This window comes from Oenanthe melanoleuca, chromosome Z (assembly GCF_029582105.1).
Source record: "Oenanthe melanoleuca isolate GR-GAL-2019-014 chromosome Z, OMel1.0, whole genome shotgun sequence".
NCBI lineage: Eukaryota > Metazoa > Chordata > Aves > Passeriformes > Muscicapidae > Oenanthe > Oenanthe melanoleuca.
In genome coordinates this window covers 20,708,838-20,725,866 of record NC_079362.1, presented here as the reverse complement: position 1 = coordinate 20,725,866, position 17,029 = coordinate 20,708,838, and the positions used below count along the sequence as shown (strand labels likewise).

The 17,029-nt window shown below is 37.1% G+C and overlaps 1 protein-coding gene across 3 annotated transcripts in view; it reads right to left on the bottom strand.

Moving 5' to 3' along the window:
• Nucleotides 1–594: 594 nt before the first annotated feature.
• HSD17B4 (hydroxysteroid 17-beta dehydrogenase 4) overlaps nt 595–17,029 on the bottom strand; it is a 62,125-nt gene continuing 45,690 nt past the window's right edge. For all 3 annotated transcript variants that reach the window (XM_056514069.1, XM_056514070.1, XM_056514071.1), the window contains 4 exons: nt 15,498–15,587; nt 12,845–12,983; nt 2,910–3,037; nt 595–1,007 (listed from right to left, as the gene is read on the bottom strand). In XM_056514069.1, coding sequence (XP_056370044.1) covers nt 918–1,007; nt 2,910–3,037; nt 12,845–12,983; nt 15,498–15,587 — 447 coding nt within the window. In that variant the 3' untranslated portion in view covers nt 595–917. The remainder of the gene's footprint in view (nt 1,008–2,909; nt 3,038–12,844; nt 12,984–15,497; nt 15,588–17,029) is intronic.

Genomic DNA, 17,029 nt, shown 5'->3' with positions numbered 1-17,029 from the left:
ACAGAACACATCTGAAAAAAAAGATAACTGAGCACACAAAATGTTGGATGCTTGGATGAAATCAAATTTCCAGGTGTTCATGCGACAATCAGTGATTAAGGGCATACTTTCCTCAGGAAAACAATGGCCACAGCTGTTAATTCAGTTCTGGCCATAGGTTCAAAATGAGGAATTCACTTCCATCTTTCCCTGCTGCCTGCCATTATGCTGCCCCTCATGAGAATGAATCTACATGAAGAACAGTTTGCCTCTAGTCAAAGCCTCTGGTGCAGTGTTAATGCCTCTCACATGTAAAAGTTTCCCCTAAAGAATTAATGTTAAACACTTTGTAAGTGATCTACACAAGTAACATATGAAAATGGCTAATCAATATGGGTTCCAAAGTTTCATGAGTTTTTTCTGGTGCAGAAAAAAAAACCCCACATAATGACATGATGTAAATAAATGGAATTTACTTCCATCTTCCAGTTATTTTCATAGAATCATGAGAGACAAAAAAACATTAGTTTTAATAATAAATGACAGACTCATAGAAGCTATAACTACTATGTAAGGCAACATGAATGAAGATTGACAGACACATAGAAGGAGATATTAAAGAATTCTACTGGTTTAATTTTCTTCAGAATTAACATAGAAATATATGCTTCTTTGTAAGAACTAAATACATTTTATTTAGATAAAGATGTGCAATCAGAAAGTATGATTCTCTACCATTGCTGAGAAACTAAAAAGGGACAATAGTAACAGTTATGTCCATTTCATAATTTCTGTCTACAGCAATTAAATCAGTTTGTGTATTAGCCATATAATGAATCAGCACATTGATGTTAACTAGCCTGCAAATCATTGGTTCTTAACTAATTGAGTTTCTATCTTCTACAGTTCTTCAGTGCTGTGGTAGATGCTCAAGCAGTTCAGAGTTTGGCATAGTCTTTCAGGATCATTTCCAGTTTCTGGCTCAGCATGATGTTCCCCTTCACTTTTAGTTTACCAGAAAAGAATGCCTAAAGAGAACAGAAGAGGAGGAAAAAAAAAAAAAAGCATGTATTCAACTGTTTACTCACAGAGTTGCTAGAATAAACAAGAAGCTAAAGAATGGTTGTTGAGCACTCAGGAGAAAGCCTTCAGTTCACAATGCCTAATGGTTATCAGTTATTAACAAAAACCATTCAGAATCAGATTTTTTATTAAAGTGCAGACAAGACCAAGTCTGTCACTCATAGGAAAAAAATCCAATAAAATAAACACAAAAAAACTTCAGTGGTCTCTGTTTCCTTTCCACTTCTCCAGGTGTAGGACAAAAGCCTTTCACAGGATCTGATGGCAAAACTTCAGCATGGCACAAAAATAAAGCTCCCAGCATCACCCTCTCACACTACAGATGCCCATATATCATTATAAGAAATGAAAAAATGGAATGAAAAGGCTATATAATGAAAATTAAATACCTAGTGAAAATGTAAGCTACACACTAAAATTTGTAACATAAACTTGCACAATGTTTACACACATTGGCCAAAGAAATGTAACGGCTTGATACATAGCATATTGCAACAAACAGGAAATCAGCAAGATTTTGTTGCATTTGCAAAGTCATAAATCAATCAGTATTTTCACTTCAGTGCTGGTATATTACATTTTTATTGTCTCTGCTTCAAAGAGCTGTATACTCTTTTCAATCTAGTTTGTACTTTTTTAAAAAAGTGCTTCGCTATGGGTTTGCAGTTTGGAAGCTCTTTGAAAGTTCTTTAAATGTTCTTTTGCATAGTTCCTTTAGCTTGAAATACATTCAAATAAAGAATACAGAGAAACAGCAGAAAAGAATTTGAATAGATGCTTTGAGCTTCTTTAGATGGAAAACTTCACAGAAACTCAAAGGAAACACTAACATCTAAGCATAGATGATGCTCCTGAATTACAATCACTATTCTTTTGCATTTTGATGATTACACATCAACATCTTGTTTGTTTATGCTTTATGCCTGCTGTATGCAGAGGGTAACAAAGGATTTTACTCGTGGTATATTAAGACTTATAACAAATATTAACTGTGATCATTAGTCTCCATTTTATAATCAAAGTCTCCAACAACTTCTGCTCGGGATCAAAGAAAAGAAACTGTTTGATATATGATGAGCTTATTTAAAGTTTTCATTTGCTCAAACTTTAATCTGTAAGCTGACATATTAAATTTGTGACAGTTTAATTTACTTTTACACAAGGCATTTTTATTAATAAAATTAGTAGTTTTAAGAAGTCGATTACTCCAAGAAGCTAAAAGTGCAAACCCAGATTATAGACTTTCCTTAAATCTTTATTTCCCTGAATGATACCCTGGTTTGGGTGATTGAATTTTGACCATCTACGTGCACGAATTCTCTTGACATTTCTCTTTGCTGCAGTACTAGCAATAAATCAGACCACTGGCACAAACATCAACTGCCTGTAACAAGACAAGCAAAACAGCCTGAACGTTCAAACTGACAAACCTAGGCTTGCAAACGGTATACTATGAAATACCAGAAAGCAAACAAACTCCTAATTTTGTACTGCCAGGCTTTATGTCACAGGATCACAGTATAGTCTGAGTTGGAAGGGACCCAGAAAGATCATCTAGTCCGACTCTAAAGTGTACAGGTCATATAGGAATTGGACACAACCCTGGCCTCCTGCTTTAGCCCTTTGTGGTTATTTCTGTCTCAAGAAGATAAAGACAGCATAAATGCCCCCTCACACTTTCTGGCTAATTCACTATAAGATACTGATGTGCTTATCTGACTCTGGTCTCCGCTGTCAAAACATCCCAGGACTTAGAATTTCAGACTGCAGCCATGAACCACAGCTTCACTTAATGCAAATAATATGCCTACATACAAGAGAGTATATCTGTGACACCCAGGCTTTACCTTTTGGGGGTTGATCTTTTGTTGTACCACATCCATGAAATCCTCGTCTGAGAGAGTGAAGGTAGTATCAGCAGAACTTCTGGCAGGTCCTTGATACACTGCTCCAGAGCCATTCTTTAAGTCAATTGCTGAGAAACAAGAGCAAAGACAGTTAAATTTCAAAATAAAGATAACATTTTCAGGCTTAAGAACAGTAGTTTCCTTACATATTATTATAAAGAATCCAGTCTAAACATAAATCTTGAGCTATCAGACACTTAGAAAATAAATGAGGTTTAATTCTTCTTCATCAATGAAGGAAAAAAAAATATTCTGTACTAAAGGGGAGGGTGCTTACAGCAAGGACTTTAAAATTCTTGCAGCCATGGTAAAAGCTACTTTGAATTACACTGAAGATGCACAAAGTATTAATTAGTGCACTTACTGCGAAAATGTTCAAGTTAGTAATAAAACCCTGCAGTTCAAAACCAGCATCCTGTAGTCAGACAAGACAAATGCAGTGGAGTTCAAACACACTGTTGCATTTTTCCTGATCTGTCCCCCAAGCAATACAATACAGCCTATTCCGCTTCATAGGGGGAATGTTTAAAGCCTTGTCAATTATCTGTCCTTCTCTCTTGGAAAGACAAAAATTCCTCCAAGTGTCTGTAGCTTCAGAGTGTTCTTTTCCCACGCCAAATGACCTGCCAAAACAATCTATTACAAAGCTAACACTATCAGGTATTGTGTCATTTGCTTAGAAGAGTATTTTGACAGGATGTGCTCTGCCGAGTAATTCTCAGATTTTGCAAATTCCTGTCTTTCCTTTACACCTTTGCCTCTTGATCCATTACGCCCCGATCCCACACATTATTCATGTGGATATTCCTGTAAGGACAGAGCATCTCTAGCCATAGAATCATGGATGACAGCTGGTTGCTCTTCAAGGACAAATTTTAACGCCCTCTCCTAACCATGGAACCTTATTTCTGCAAAAGCCATCTTATGTGCAACATTTTTTCCAAAAAATCCTTTTACAGGATAAGTGGAGCTACAGAGACTGGGAGTAGCTTTAGTCTACTTAAGTCTTCCATTTTCTGAAATATGCTTTAAGCAATACTTGTCCAGTTACAACAGAACTAGAAGGACACTTGAGTATACAATGTTGCTTACTGAGAAGTGACATATTGGATTTTTATTTCCACTTGATTTTAAATTATAATTTCTGGAACAGATTTAATGCAAATCACTTCAAGCAATATGGGAAGAAATTTAAAAAGGTTACTGAGCACAAGATAAATAATCTGTACATTTGTGTTTGTGGGTAGGGGCTGTGTAACATCCTTGTGACCCAAACCAGCTACTATATAGTCTAACATACCTGAGCCTTTAACATTGCTCCTGCAGGTTATGCAGGCACAGACTCTTCTTAGGAAAACAAAAATCAAGAAAACATCTACTGAATCGTGAAATGCAAGCTACACACACAAACCAAAGTCTCTGAGTGGATACCAACTCTCAGACTAAGTTAACCAAGCCTAACTGTCCATACACCTCTACCCATATGCTGCCAACATTAGGCACCATATCAGTGTAGCCAAACTACCTCCTTTGAGACAAACAGCAAGGTAAGCAAGCTCAAGAGATTAAGTCACAAAACACAGACATGGTGTCCAGGATGCCTGCAACTCCTAACCAACTGTTCTGAATTACTTCTGGACCTTAGAAATCCCTTTTCATACTTCATTCTGCTGGCATTACATTTTTTTCATGTCTCTACCATTCCTACACTGCTCCAGAAGGGACCCAGATATTGAAAGCCTGACGTATCATCTCCCAAGACACAACTTCTCCTTCTTCACTAAGTACTAGCTGAAAAGTAATTTTACATACTTTATTGATAATACTCATCCATCAGTCTCACCAATGTCAAGTTCAGATGACAAAAACTATTAAATAGATGTAGTGACTCAGAAAAGTTCTCATGACCCCTAAGGTTTATTTTGAATATAGTACATAATTAACAATTGTTACATTGTTATACATTAAGATATTACTCACATAATTACAGTCCTTGTTCTCCACCATTTCCTAGCCAAATCCCAAGACCATCATTTACCAGTCAATATCTATAATTAATACTAACCTCTCAAAGCACAACTACATTTAACATTGCATAATCATGGCACCCATAATCAAGGTAAATCTTTCATGTTTACAGAACCACAGAATTGCTAAGGTTGGAAAGGACCTCCAAGATTTTTGAGCTCAGCCTTTGATCACTAGCTTAGCAACCAGAGCACAGCACTAAATGCCACACACAGTAGTTTTTCTTGTACACTTCCAAGGATGGTGATTCCATCCCTTTCTGTGAAGAAATTTCTCCTGATGTTTACTATAAACCTCCTGAGGTGCAGCCTGAGGCCATTTCTTCTTCTGTCAATGGCTGTGGAAGCAGAAGGAGATGCCAACCCCTCCTGGCTACAGCCTCCTTTCAGGCAGCTGTAGAGAGCAGCAAGGGCTTACTTTTCTCCAGGGTAAACACACCCAGCTCTCTCAGCTGCCTGGCACAGGATTTGTGCTCCAGACCCCCCAGCTTCACCATCCTTCTCTGGACTCACTCCAGCCCCTCAAAGTCTTTCTTGCTGTGAGGGGCCCAAAACTGGACACAGCAGTTGAGATGTGACCTCACCAGTGCCCAGTACAGCGAGACAATCACGGCCCTGGTTCTGCCAGCTGCACTATTTCTGGTATAGGCCAGGATGCCACTGGTCTTCTAGGCTACATACACTGGCTCATGCTCAGCCAATTGTCATGTAAAATCCTCCGGTACTTTTCCACTGGGCAGCTTGCAACTTTCCAGCCACTCTGCCCAGCCTGTGGTACTGCCTGGGGTTGTTGTGACCCAAGGGCAGGACCTGGCTCTTGACCATGTTGAACCTCATCCAATTAGCCTTGGCCCATTGATCCAGCCTGCCCAGATTCCTCTGCAGAGTTTTCCTACCTTCCAGCAGATCAACACTCCCACCCAAACTGGTGTCATCTGTGAACTGACTGAGGGGACACTCAATCCCTTCATCCAGACCAACAACAAAGATATTAAAGATATTAAACAGGACTGGCCCCAATACTGAGCCCTGGGGAGACCCACTTGTGACTGGCTCCTCCACTCCCTGGGCATGGCCATCCAGCCAGTTTTTTACCCAGCAAAGATTATGCCTCTCCAAGCTGTGGACTGCCAGCTTTCCCAGGAGAATCCTGTGGGAGCCAGTGCCAAAGGCTTTGCTGAGGCAGACACATCCACCAGGTGAGTCACCTGGTTATAAAAGGAGACTAACTTGCTCAGGCAGGACCTGCCTTTCCCAAACCTGTGCTGGCTGTGATACTGGCCCCTGGCTCACAGATGTACTAAGTGATCAAAATCAAGATGATATTCTCCATAACCTTGCTGGGCACCAAGCTCAAGATGATCACCTCAAATCTTCAATTCCGCCTCAAGTTAATCCTTACTAGAAATTCTAAGTTAAAAAAAAACCAAAACAAACAAAAAAAAACAAAAACAAACCAATGTAGTGGTACATTCTTTTTCCAAAAATGTCAAAAAGGTTATTTCCACTTCCTCTATTCTTTCTAAAGAACATTAAGATTTTTTGATAAGAAGAAAAAAGTGAAACAAATACTAAGCAGCCACACAAGCAAAGGAGCCTCTGACAGCAAAAATGTCTTTTCTACAAAATCATGGAGAACCTTCTATTGTGACTTGATCCATCGCTTTTTGTAGGCTTCATCATAAATGAGCTGACCTCTCTAATGCAAGTAGTTAAAAAAAAAAAAAAAGTGCCATTGTGGAGAAAGTGATCCAAAATATACCAAATGTTAGCATTTAGAAAAGGAAAGTAACTCCACTCCTTATAAAGAATGAAAAACCACCACAAAAACTTGTTCATTCAATTTTTTTGGAGGGAAGAAAAACAGAAAGATTAGAAACATACACAATCCACTTTCCTCCCTCCTGACCAAAGCCCAGGCTAGAACACTGAAAAGACAATTGAGATTAAACCAGAGCACTAGCTCATGGACAAATAAACTAGTAATGAAAGAAATAAACTGAATCAGTTCTAAGCATCAGAGCAGAAAAATCCTAGCTTTCCAGTGACCAGAGAGAATGTCCCCTTGTATGCCTTCTACAATATATTCTATTACACATCCAGCAGAAAAGTAGAATCAAGAAATTCAAGCGAATTAAATGCTAGTTTTCCTTCAAATTTTTGCAAATTAACAGTCAGACTTTTTTTTTTTGTTGTTTGTTTGGTTTGGGTTTTATTCTGCTTTACAGTGGGTAAGTGCAATACAAGACTCAACCTCTAAGCAAATGAAAACAAGTATCACACACTCTTCATTGCCTGAAGTCATATTGCATCATAAATTATTGAGCAATTTCACCTTAATTTCTCATGTTCCCAACTACACGTAGCAATTTCTTCCCAGCTCTCATAATAAAGTTTTATTCCTCTGAGAATTGGAAAAGAACAGAAACATCTCCTGCCTTCAGCACTAACACCAGAAACATAAAGAAAAGCGACAGATGGGAAAACTCTTTTGAGTACTGTTCTAGAGTGCCATTAACTATCAGCCAACAGATCTCAACAGCATTACCTTTTCCCTACAGAAAGTTAAGTTGAAATTAAACCTTATCTCCAAAAAAAAAATTAGTATTTTATAATGCCTGAAAAACACAATTGTTTTATAGCAATATTTATGCAAGGGAGAGCAAAGTATGTTTTAGGTAGTGAAGTAAACTGGAAAAGGCCAGGGTAGGTTATCAATTAAGGGTTTTGTTAAAACTTGAAGGTAGTTTCAGTGCCAATACACTTATTTCTTAGGTTTTGATACCTGCTTTATCTCTTTTTAAAAGGATTTTCAGCATCCTCTTGAATTCGAACAGCTTGCTTTTATACAAAAATACCACTAATTAAGGCCAGTTGTCAGGGGTTACAGTTCAACATTGTTTACAGAGCAGTTGAGCTGTCCAAAATTTCACATCCTCAGTGCTGAGTCAATTGCACAACACCTCCTCATGGCTTCACACTATCCACAGAGAACTACATAAAAGGAAAGGACACTGCTGGTTAAACAGACTAGTGTTATAATACTAGTGCCTCCATAAAGATGTCTCTGTACTAACAAAAGCCAAATTCAATTCACAAATTTCACTTCACTTGAACTTCTAAAAGTCCTGGTTTACTGCAGAAAGTAGAGATCAGGAGGTCACAGTTGTAGTTAGAACACTATAAAAAAATGTTAAGAAAAATAACTTCTGAGTTCCTTGAAGTTTAAAAAATACTAGATTGATTGCACACATGAGAAGAAATTTTACAGAATCAGAGAATCATTAAGGTTGGAAAAGATCTCTGAGATCACTGGGTCCAAGTTTTAACTGTTCAATACTTTGAAAATTAGACCATGGCATGAGTGCCACACTCTTGAGCTTGAACTTGAACACCTCAGGGATAGTGACCCCAGCACCTCCCTGGGCAGCCCATTCTTTCCATGAAGAAATCCTTCCTGATGTCCAACAAGAGCATCCCATGACTGAGGTCCATTTTTGCTGCTCCTGTGATTCCTTACCTGGGAGAAGAGACTAATCCTCACCCTAACCCTTGGCTACTACTCTTTGCAGGCAGTTGTAGAGAGTGATGAGGTCCCCACTGAGCCTCCTTTTCCCCAGGGGAAACACCCCCAGCTCCCTCAGCTGCTCCTCACTAGACTTGCACTCCAGACCCTTCCCCAGCTCCACTGCCCTTCTTCTCTGGACACACTCCAGCACCACAATGTCTTTCCTGAACTGAGGGGCCCAGAACAGGGCCCAGCACTCAAGCTGTGGTGGCTGCTTCCTTTCTCATCTGCTTCCTTCCCAGAAGAGGCTGAACAACATCAGCAGAGGATGCTGGAGCTACGATCATTGAGTAAGGCAGCAATGGGCTGCAGGGCCCAGATTGTTTCCAGCACTGCCAACTGCCACACTTACCACAACAGCACAAGGCTGTGTAAAAGTGACAAGTCAAAAAATTAAAACACAAGACAGAACAAATATATTAAATAAATTAAATAAGAGAAAGAGGCCTACCAGGTAGCCCAAAAGAACCAGAAACTGTTTTTAAAGGCCTGGGAGGCCCTTACAAAGAGAGGCCTAAAAAAGGATAGATCATGAATTAATTAACATCAAGTCACAGTTTAAAACAAAACAAGAAAACTCAGCCAAAATAATATTCTTCCTCATGTGCCAGTTTCAGTCATAACTTGTCAAGAATTTTGATCATACACTGAAATAGTATGCAATATTTAGCTACATTAATCAAATTGTGAATTAATTTTAATGTCATATTTTCCTTTTTGTGTTCTTGTAGCTATGAACATCATGAGATTGACCCTCCAAAATGGCAATTTTACTTAGAAAAGGTAGAAGGATAATTCAGAATTGATCTCATCAAGCAGCACAACATTTACAAAAAATGATTTAAAATTCTTGTACACAGAAGATCAACTAACAACCACCACACCAAATTTAAATGTATGGTAAAAAAGTGCAATTCTACTGACTGAGTTAAGAAACATTAAAATCTGAGAAGCTTTGAAAACCAGTGTAAATAGTGACACAGAAATAAATTCAAGCTATTGCAAAGGTAACATTGTACTGTCATCTTCAGTTTTTAAAGTAAAAAATTAATTTATCAAAGGATAAAATTTCTAATTGTGTACAGAAGCCTATATTACATCAACAACTGAAAAAGTTAAGCATTCAAGTAAGCAAATCCCATTGTCAATGCTACATATTCTGAACTCACTGTCAATGCTCATCTGCATTAAGAAAGTCTTATTGATGACCATAGTGAGCTCTTGCAAAGATCACAAAGTCAGAAATCTTTTGGACTATTGAGAAGATCTGAACTGCAAGAAAGCTGCCTTCCTTTGAATGTAAACTCAAAAACTACCACCTTCTTCTGCACTTATCACGGAATATTAAAACATCAGCATCTGGTAGATAAGACTGTACAAGATCATGGTCTTGAATATTGAATAATAATGTAACATATGCAAACATGCAAAAATAATTAAGTTGGCGACTGCTTATAAATCTCAAGTACTTGCCTCTGGAAGGTCTTTTGCTTTGTGTTTGTTTGGGTATATGCTTTTTAATGGCTGGAAAGTGCTTTAAAATATTCCCCAAGTACAAGTTTAATCATACATACCTTTCCATTAAAAATGTACCACTGGAGTTAAACAGAAACCAACAATGGTATGCTATTGGTCCATGTAAGGACAAACATTCAAGGTTGACACTACAGTTGTCATAACTCCTAAAATTCTGCTAGTGAGTTTTCATAACTATTTTCATATTGACAATATGAAAGTTTAATACTTAGATGATTTGTAGCAGTTTAACTATTTTAGTACTGACCAAGTTTTCTTCATCCAATAAGTACTTGAAATCTAAAAGCGTATAAAAATATTCTGAAAACATAAACAAATACAGGAATAGGATGATAGAGAAAGTACTTTCAAAAAAAGTGATACAAAAAGGAAGTACTAGCATACCAATGCTCCCAAAAGCAAAAGTAAACAACATTTTCTACAGACACCTAGCTGGCTCACCAAGATATTTACATTTGCTTTACATATTTACTACATCACACAGACTACATTAATTCCTAAGTTTAAGGAACTGACCACACTGTAAAAATATTCACAGTAACTTTTCCAAGATTCTGGAAATGTTTCACTTCAGCTCTTAATAGCTCCTTCAGCCTCCAGCCCACAGGGAGCATTAAATTTTTTTCCAAATTCATACAATAGTGGAGAAAAATTTTACTGCAACAGAAGCAGAGGGAACAGGACAAACAAAGTCTCTGTCTATTTAATCCCTTTTAGGTAGAGACATAAGAACAAGAAGAAAGCAGTAACTTCCTTCTACTGCTTCAGTAGGAGAAGCAGGAGAGGATAAAAGATTGATTATTTATTTATTTAAGCAGAAGCACTCTCTTGATCTGAATACAATAGTAAAAACATACACCTGTTTTCCCTCTAATAAAATATGGTCTCACGAGGCAGGTAAGGGCACTGCTCACACCTAAGTGTGAACAAGCAAGTGTGCTTGTTCTGCATTCAGCAATTTGCAGTTTCAGAACTTCCTAAATGAGGAGTTTTATTCATATCTTGAAATACCTCTCAGCAGATTTCTCCTCCATTGAGTTCCTCCTCTATTGTGTGGACATACATCATATTGAATTAAGGTAATCAATAAAGAAGTTCCAAAGTTAAAGCCAATGATCAATCAACCTAAAATAGTTTTCTAGTTGTTATTATAAACATATATATCACTTATATCAAATTTAGTCACACATGAAACAATAGACAAGACTGATGCGGAGTACAGAGTGATTGCCCAACAAACACAAGTTTCCACTTTAAGCATTCAGGAGTTTAATCAATGCACTTCTAATTATCATCTAAAAATGAAAGCAAGAACTCATGTAAAACCTCGTAAGTCTTCTCTCCAAGTTCTAACCATGTCCATAATTTAAAATACTTTCACGCAAAAATGGAAAACTGCAGACAGTAGAAATGACTAAGAGCAGTGAATAATTTTTAGACAGAACGTCTGAGTTGGATTATTCAGTATTTTCCTTGTCTCATTTTGATGTATAGGCAATCAGCGTGCATAATCTACACAGGTATATTCAGAATATTTATTAACTTCTATCCAAATGGAAATGCTCTTTATCCCTCAAAAACAAGGTAAGTAGAATACAACTATCCTGCTACTCAGAATCTCTGCTAGTTAACATTAAGAAAGGATTAAGTGAAATTATAGGCTTCTAAATTGCCCAACAATAGTTTAAAGAAAGTCACAGTGTACAGACAAAAACATAATGCAGACCTGATCTGATCTATTGTGAGTCTCCCTTCTCAGCCTGTCACAGGGCAGCCCCTTCACCTGCATTGTCCCCAAAACTCTTTTGACTACATCCAACCACTGAGACCAATCAAAAAGAAGTCTAAGCAACAGACTTGATCCAAAGACTAATTTCTCCACAAAAAGGCCTGGAAATTACAACCTCACTAAGCTTTTTCCCTTTGGAAAAACTTTGCACTCTACCATTAGAGCAGTAGACCTGTCAAATAAAAAAACCATAAAATTTCCAAAGATAAAAAAAATCTATCCAATTAATAAAATTAGATTTGTGGTTGTTTTCAAAAATACATATCTTTATAAAGAGAGCAAAGGAGAATTAAAGAAGAAAAGATTTTAGAGGAAGTAGTTTTGCACGCATCAGACCACTACACATAATGCCATTATTCATTTAACTAGGAAAAAGTTCTGCTGAGGTACATTGCTATTATAGGCTTTAGTTTCTCATCATCAACCAGTCTCATGCTTAAACGATGCAAAATCATGATTATGCTTCCATTAAACCTTGATCTCAGAAACTTTAAATGGAAACAAATTGGGCTACATTTCCACTGAAGTGACAAGAACAATGCAGTAGAAATAATTACTTATTTGTTTTAGATCAGTTAGCATGTACATCATCAGCAGACTAATTACTGTAACACTCCTACTAGGCTAATTTAGCATGCTTTCCTAAATTCAGTGGCAATCTAATCTGGAAAATGTTAACAGAAATGCACTGAAGTTCTAAAGGATGATGGAGCCTATGCCTACTTCTAAATAGGCAAGTTAAAGAAATATGTTCCTAGAAAGGGTAGTAACTGCAAACTTTATCTGACCTCTGTCATTTGTGCACCCAGAATGCATTAAGACCTGCAGTCTCACTGCATATTCATCTACTACATTATTCTTAGTTTCAAGCTATCAAATTTAATTAGAATGATTACAATTAATCCCATTTCATAGCAAAAATGCATCAGGGCATTATATAAATGCTAAAACTTACTCCACTGCATAGCCGTTTTTCCATCCTTAGTGATGTCCCACTGGAATACAGCGTTTACTTTCTTTACCAATTCATTTCCCATTTCTTTTACACGACGACCAATTTCTTGAAACACCAGGTTACTCTGAAGCCCTTCAGTCTTAAAAAAAAAAAAAAAAAAAGGTATGAAGAATTTGAAATTTAAACTTCATTAAAAAGTACTGAATATGTATTTTACTTTCCAGCACACAATGGTTCAACTATCCATAGCAGAATTATTAAATGCAATTGAGATTTATTCTAGCACAAAATAATCACCTCTAGCAAACATCAGCAATAAAGGGTACATTCAAGCAGAAAATGCTTAATTTCAAATTTTCATTTAAAATTATTTCAAATCTTGCTTTTATAGTTTTTGTCATTTATCACTACAATTTAAGACATGTTTTTTAATTAGTGCTGTAAGAGTTTCCAAATTGCCCTTTTTTCCTTTGGAGGATAACCACTGCCACTTTTTCCACAGTGAATGTTATGTTAGTTTTCAGAAAAAAAAAAAAAAAAAAAAGGTTTAACCAGTACATTACTTTGACTTGACATGAAAGATGTTGAAAATGTATTGCACTGTGAATACAGTCAAAACTCCAGTGCAGAAAAACATTTAAGAGTGGCATTAGCTACATTTACATTTCCAACTTTTCCAAAAACACATTATTTTGCAAGCCTTTCACTGTCTTTCTTTTAACAAATATTTGTACCGGATAAAAAGCCAAACTTTAGGAAGCTACTTCAGTGACATTTTTCACTAACTGGAACAGGAGCAAAGAAGGTCTCAGAGCTTTAGCTGTTCACTGTACCTACAGCATAACACGAGACTCCTTACTCAGGCTGCTGTTTTGTCAGCTCTTTGGCTAAGCCTAACATTTTCCATTATATAAAAAAGGGCTCCCAATGGCATTTAAATTTGCCAATCTTCACTCAGGCTGGTTTCCCCTGGTGGGTGTCTGACCCTGTCAGCAAATTTCTGCCAAAGCACCTTAATTTCTCAGAGTAACCTTAAAGAAAAACACGTGTTCTGCCCAAGTTAAAAAGAAAAAAAAAAAAGAAAAAAGAAAATCTGAGCAGTTCAGAAAAGTTCTAACGTTTGAACTTCTTTCAACAATTCAGAATGTTTTAGAAGATTAAACACAAGCAGCAAAAATAAAAAGGTTCCTGGATAAATCATAGAATGGCCTGAATTGGAATGAACCTTAAAGATAATCTATTTCTAGCCTCCTTATTGGGGAGCAGGGACACTTTTCACTAGACCAAGGTGCTCCAAGCCCCATCCAGCAGCCTGGCCTTCAACACTTCCAGAGATGAGGCAGCCGGTTTGTCTGGGAAACCTGTTCTAGTGCCTCACCAGCCTCATAGTAAAGAATTTCTTAAGATCTAATCTAAACTTATCCTCTTTAGTTTGAATTCATTCCCACTTAACCTGTCACCACATGCTCTTGTACAAAGCTCGTCTTCATCTCCCTTAAGGTAATAAAAGGTCACAACCAGGTCGCCCTAAAGTTTTCCCTTTTCCAGGCTGAACAAACCCAATTTTCCTAGTCTTTTCTTAGAGGAGGGGTGCTTAATTCCCCTAATTTTTCTGATGTCCTTCCTCTGGACTTGCTCCAACAGGTCAATGCCTGTGCTGGGATCCCAGAGCTGCATGTAGTGCTCCAGAGGAGAGCAGAAGTATAGAATCCCCTCCCTCCCCTGCTGCCCATGCTGCTTTGGATACAGCCCAAGTATCACCCATTATTCCCTGTTCTGTGATCACAAGCTTTACATGAATGTCACTGTCTCAGTATTTCATAAACTTCCAAGTATTAAAGTTTCATTGCACACAGGAATCAAAAGGGGAAAAAAGATAACAGTTTATTTAAGGCAACACCTTATGCATGCCTCAAGCAACTTTTAGATCACATTAGGAACCCAGGTCATCCTCACTACTGCATGCACAATTCTGTGTTTTGTGGCAAATATGGTACCCAAGGCTTCAGGCATGCATGCATGCAAGGGATTTTTTAAAATAAACACAGCAAAAAGAGCATATAGTGTGCTAGACCTAACCACATGTACAAACAGCTCTCAGAGTCTTATTTCAAAATGATTCAATGATGAAGCTTATTTTCTGTGAGTACATTATCTCATTTTCACTTACACTAATGCTCTCCTGCCACTCTCCCCATGTCTCTGAAAATTGAGAAAGTTCACACACTTTCACGTCCTACACAGGTTTGATCTTCAACATATACAAAATAATAAGAAAATCATTGTTCTACAGATACACATCCAAGTTAAATGAAATAATTTCTATTTTGAGCTATGCAAGTGCGCAAAATATGTGGCCCTCACTGGTACATGACCTTCTTTGTTTTGCAACATACAGCACAATGCTTATCCTGAGAGTTCAATTAGCATCAAGCACATCAAACATCAGCCAACCTGTGTATCTCAAAACAACTGGAACTTTCCTCGCAAATAGATCAATTAACATTTGTATCTTAAACAATGTGTATGTTAACATCTCTGAACTCATAACTCCTCTGAATACTGCACGATTGGTAAGAAACCTAAGTATTTTTTCCTGTGTTTTTCACCAAAATAAAGCCCAACTATGCTTCTCTGCATTGCTTCCACCTACCATTAGAGGTTCTCGAGCAGAAGGCTTTTCCAAGGCTGGTACCATATCCACATAGCCCCCTGCAATGGCAAGTTCCCCAGTCTCCTTGATCTGTATTTGGAGGAAAATACATTAAAGAGGTGATTTATTTACAGAAAGTCACAGAAGATATTTAAAAATCAGAGATAAAAAGATGAAAGATGAAAAGAGAAAATATAAAAGTTAAAGAGTGAAAAAAACCACATCATAAATGTGCTGTAGTCGTGAGGCACGTTGTTATAATGTTTTTCAAACAGTTATTCAAGGAAAATAATTCTTTTCCTCTAGAGAAACTGTAACAAAATATATTGCTGATGCTCTCTTCATAAAACAGTTGAAAAACATTTACCTCCAGTGTTACAAGTTGTTGTCAATATTTCTTCATAAATAGTTCTTAGAAAGACATTGTTCTAAAATGTTTTTCCTTGAGGTAGATATTCAGTTGTCAAAAGACCATTTAGACAATTTTACTATCTCCACATGCCTTATACCGCAACTTGCACTAGAAACAGCTTTTTAAGCATTGCAAACAAGAAAGATTACAAAAAGAATGATGAAAAATATCTGAATTCCCTCCTGGTTTAATTTTTTGAAGTAAAGAAAAGAAAACGGGTTTCAATTTGACATTGTCTCTTTGAGGGATGTCACAAACCATATATTGACTTATTGCAGCTAACAGAAGAGAGGTGTATGATAAATAACCAAGCTGAGGAAATATCATGTATCACAGCCTAGTTTATTGCTCTACATTAACTATTACTCAAATCATGTTTAACAGCTTGTCACCTGCTGTCACTGCATTTCAGACAATGGTGAAAATGGATTCAAACCACCCTCTCAAAGTTTTATGTCCACTTGTAGCTTGATTTAACTAGAGTTTATTTCAGCACAAAGATGCTTTAGTTAACACAAATTCAACATGCAATAAGTAACAAAATTCTGCACAACTCATAACTCTTTAAGCTGGCTTACTATAATCCTGATAAACATTGTAATTTCTATCCAAAATCAATTATTCCAAAGTTGTGGAAGAAAAAAACATTAGCAAAATTCAACAAAAATCTACATATTAGCAATTACTAACCCAAGCATAGTTACAAGTTTTGCCTTTAACCACAACGGAACAACTCACCCTGCTGACAAATCTGGAAGGGCTTGGAAGCATATTATGAACTCAATTAATTAATATGGTATGTGGAAACCATCAAAAGTAAACATATGAATTCTAGAAATTCTGTCAGGACTGGGTGACATCCCCTTTCAAATTACAGCTACAGTAATCTCCAAAGCTCACTTGAGGCACCAAACCACCTCACTACTAGAAATTATAAATTAAGAGTTTGTACACAGTAGTCTCTACATTGTTACCATTCTGAAATTCTGTACCTGCCGCCCATCAGGTCTGCAAACAAAATTTGCCTCCTTCAACATATATCCCAGAAAGCTGTATGAATACAGCAATCCTCTGCTTCTATGATGACTCTACTTATTTGATTCTGCCTTCCCAATCCTCA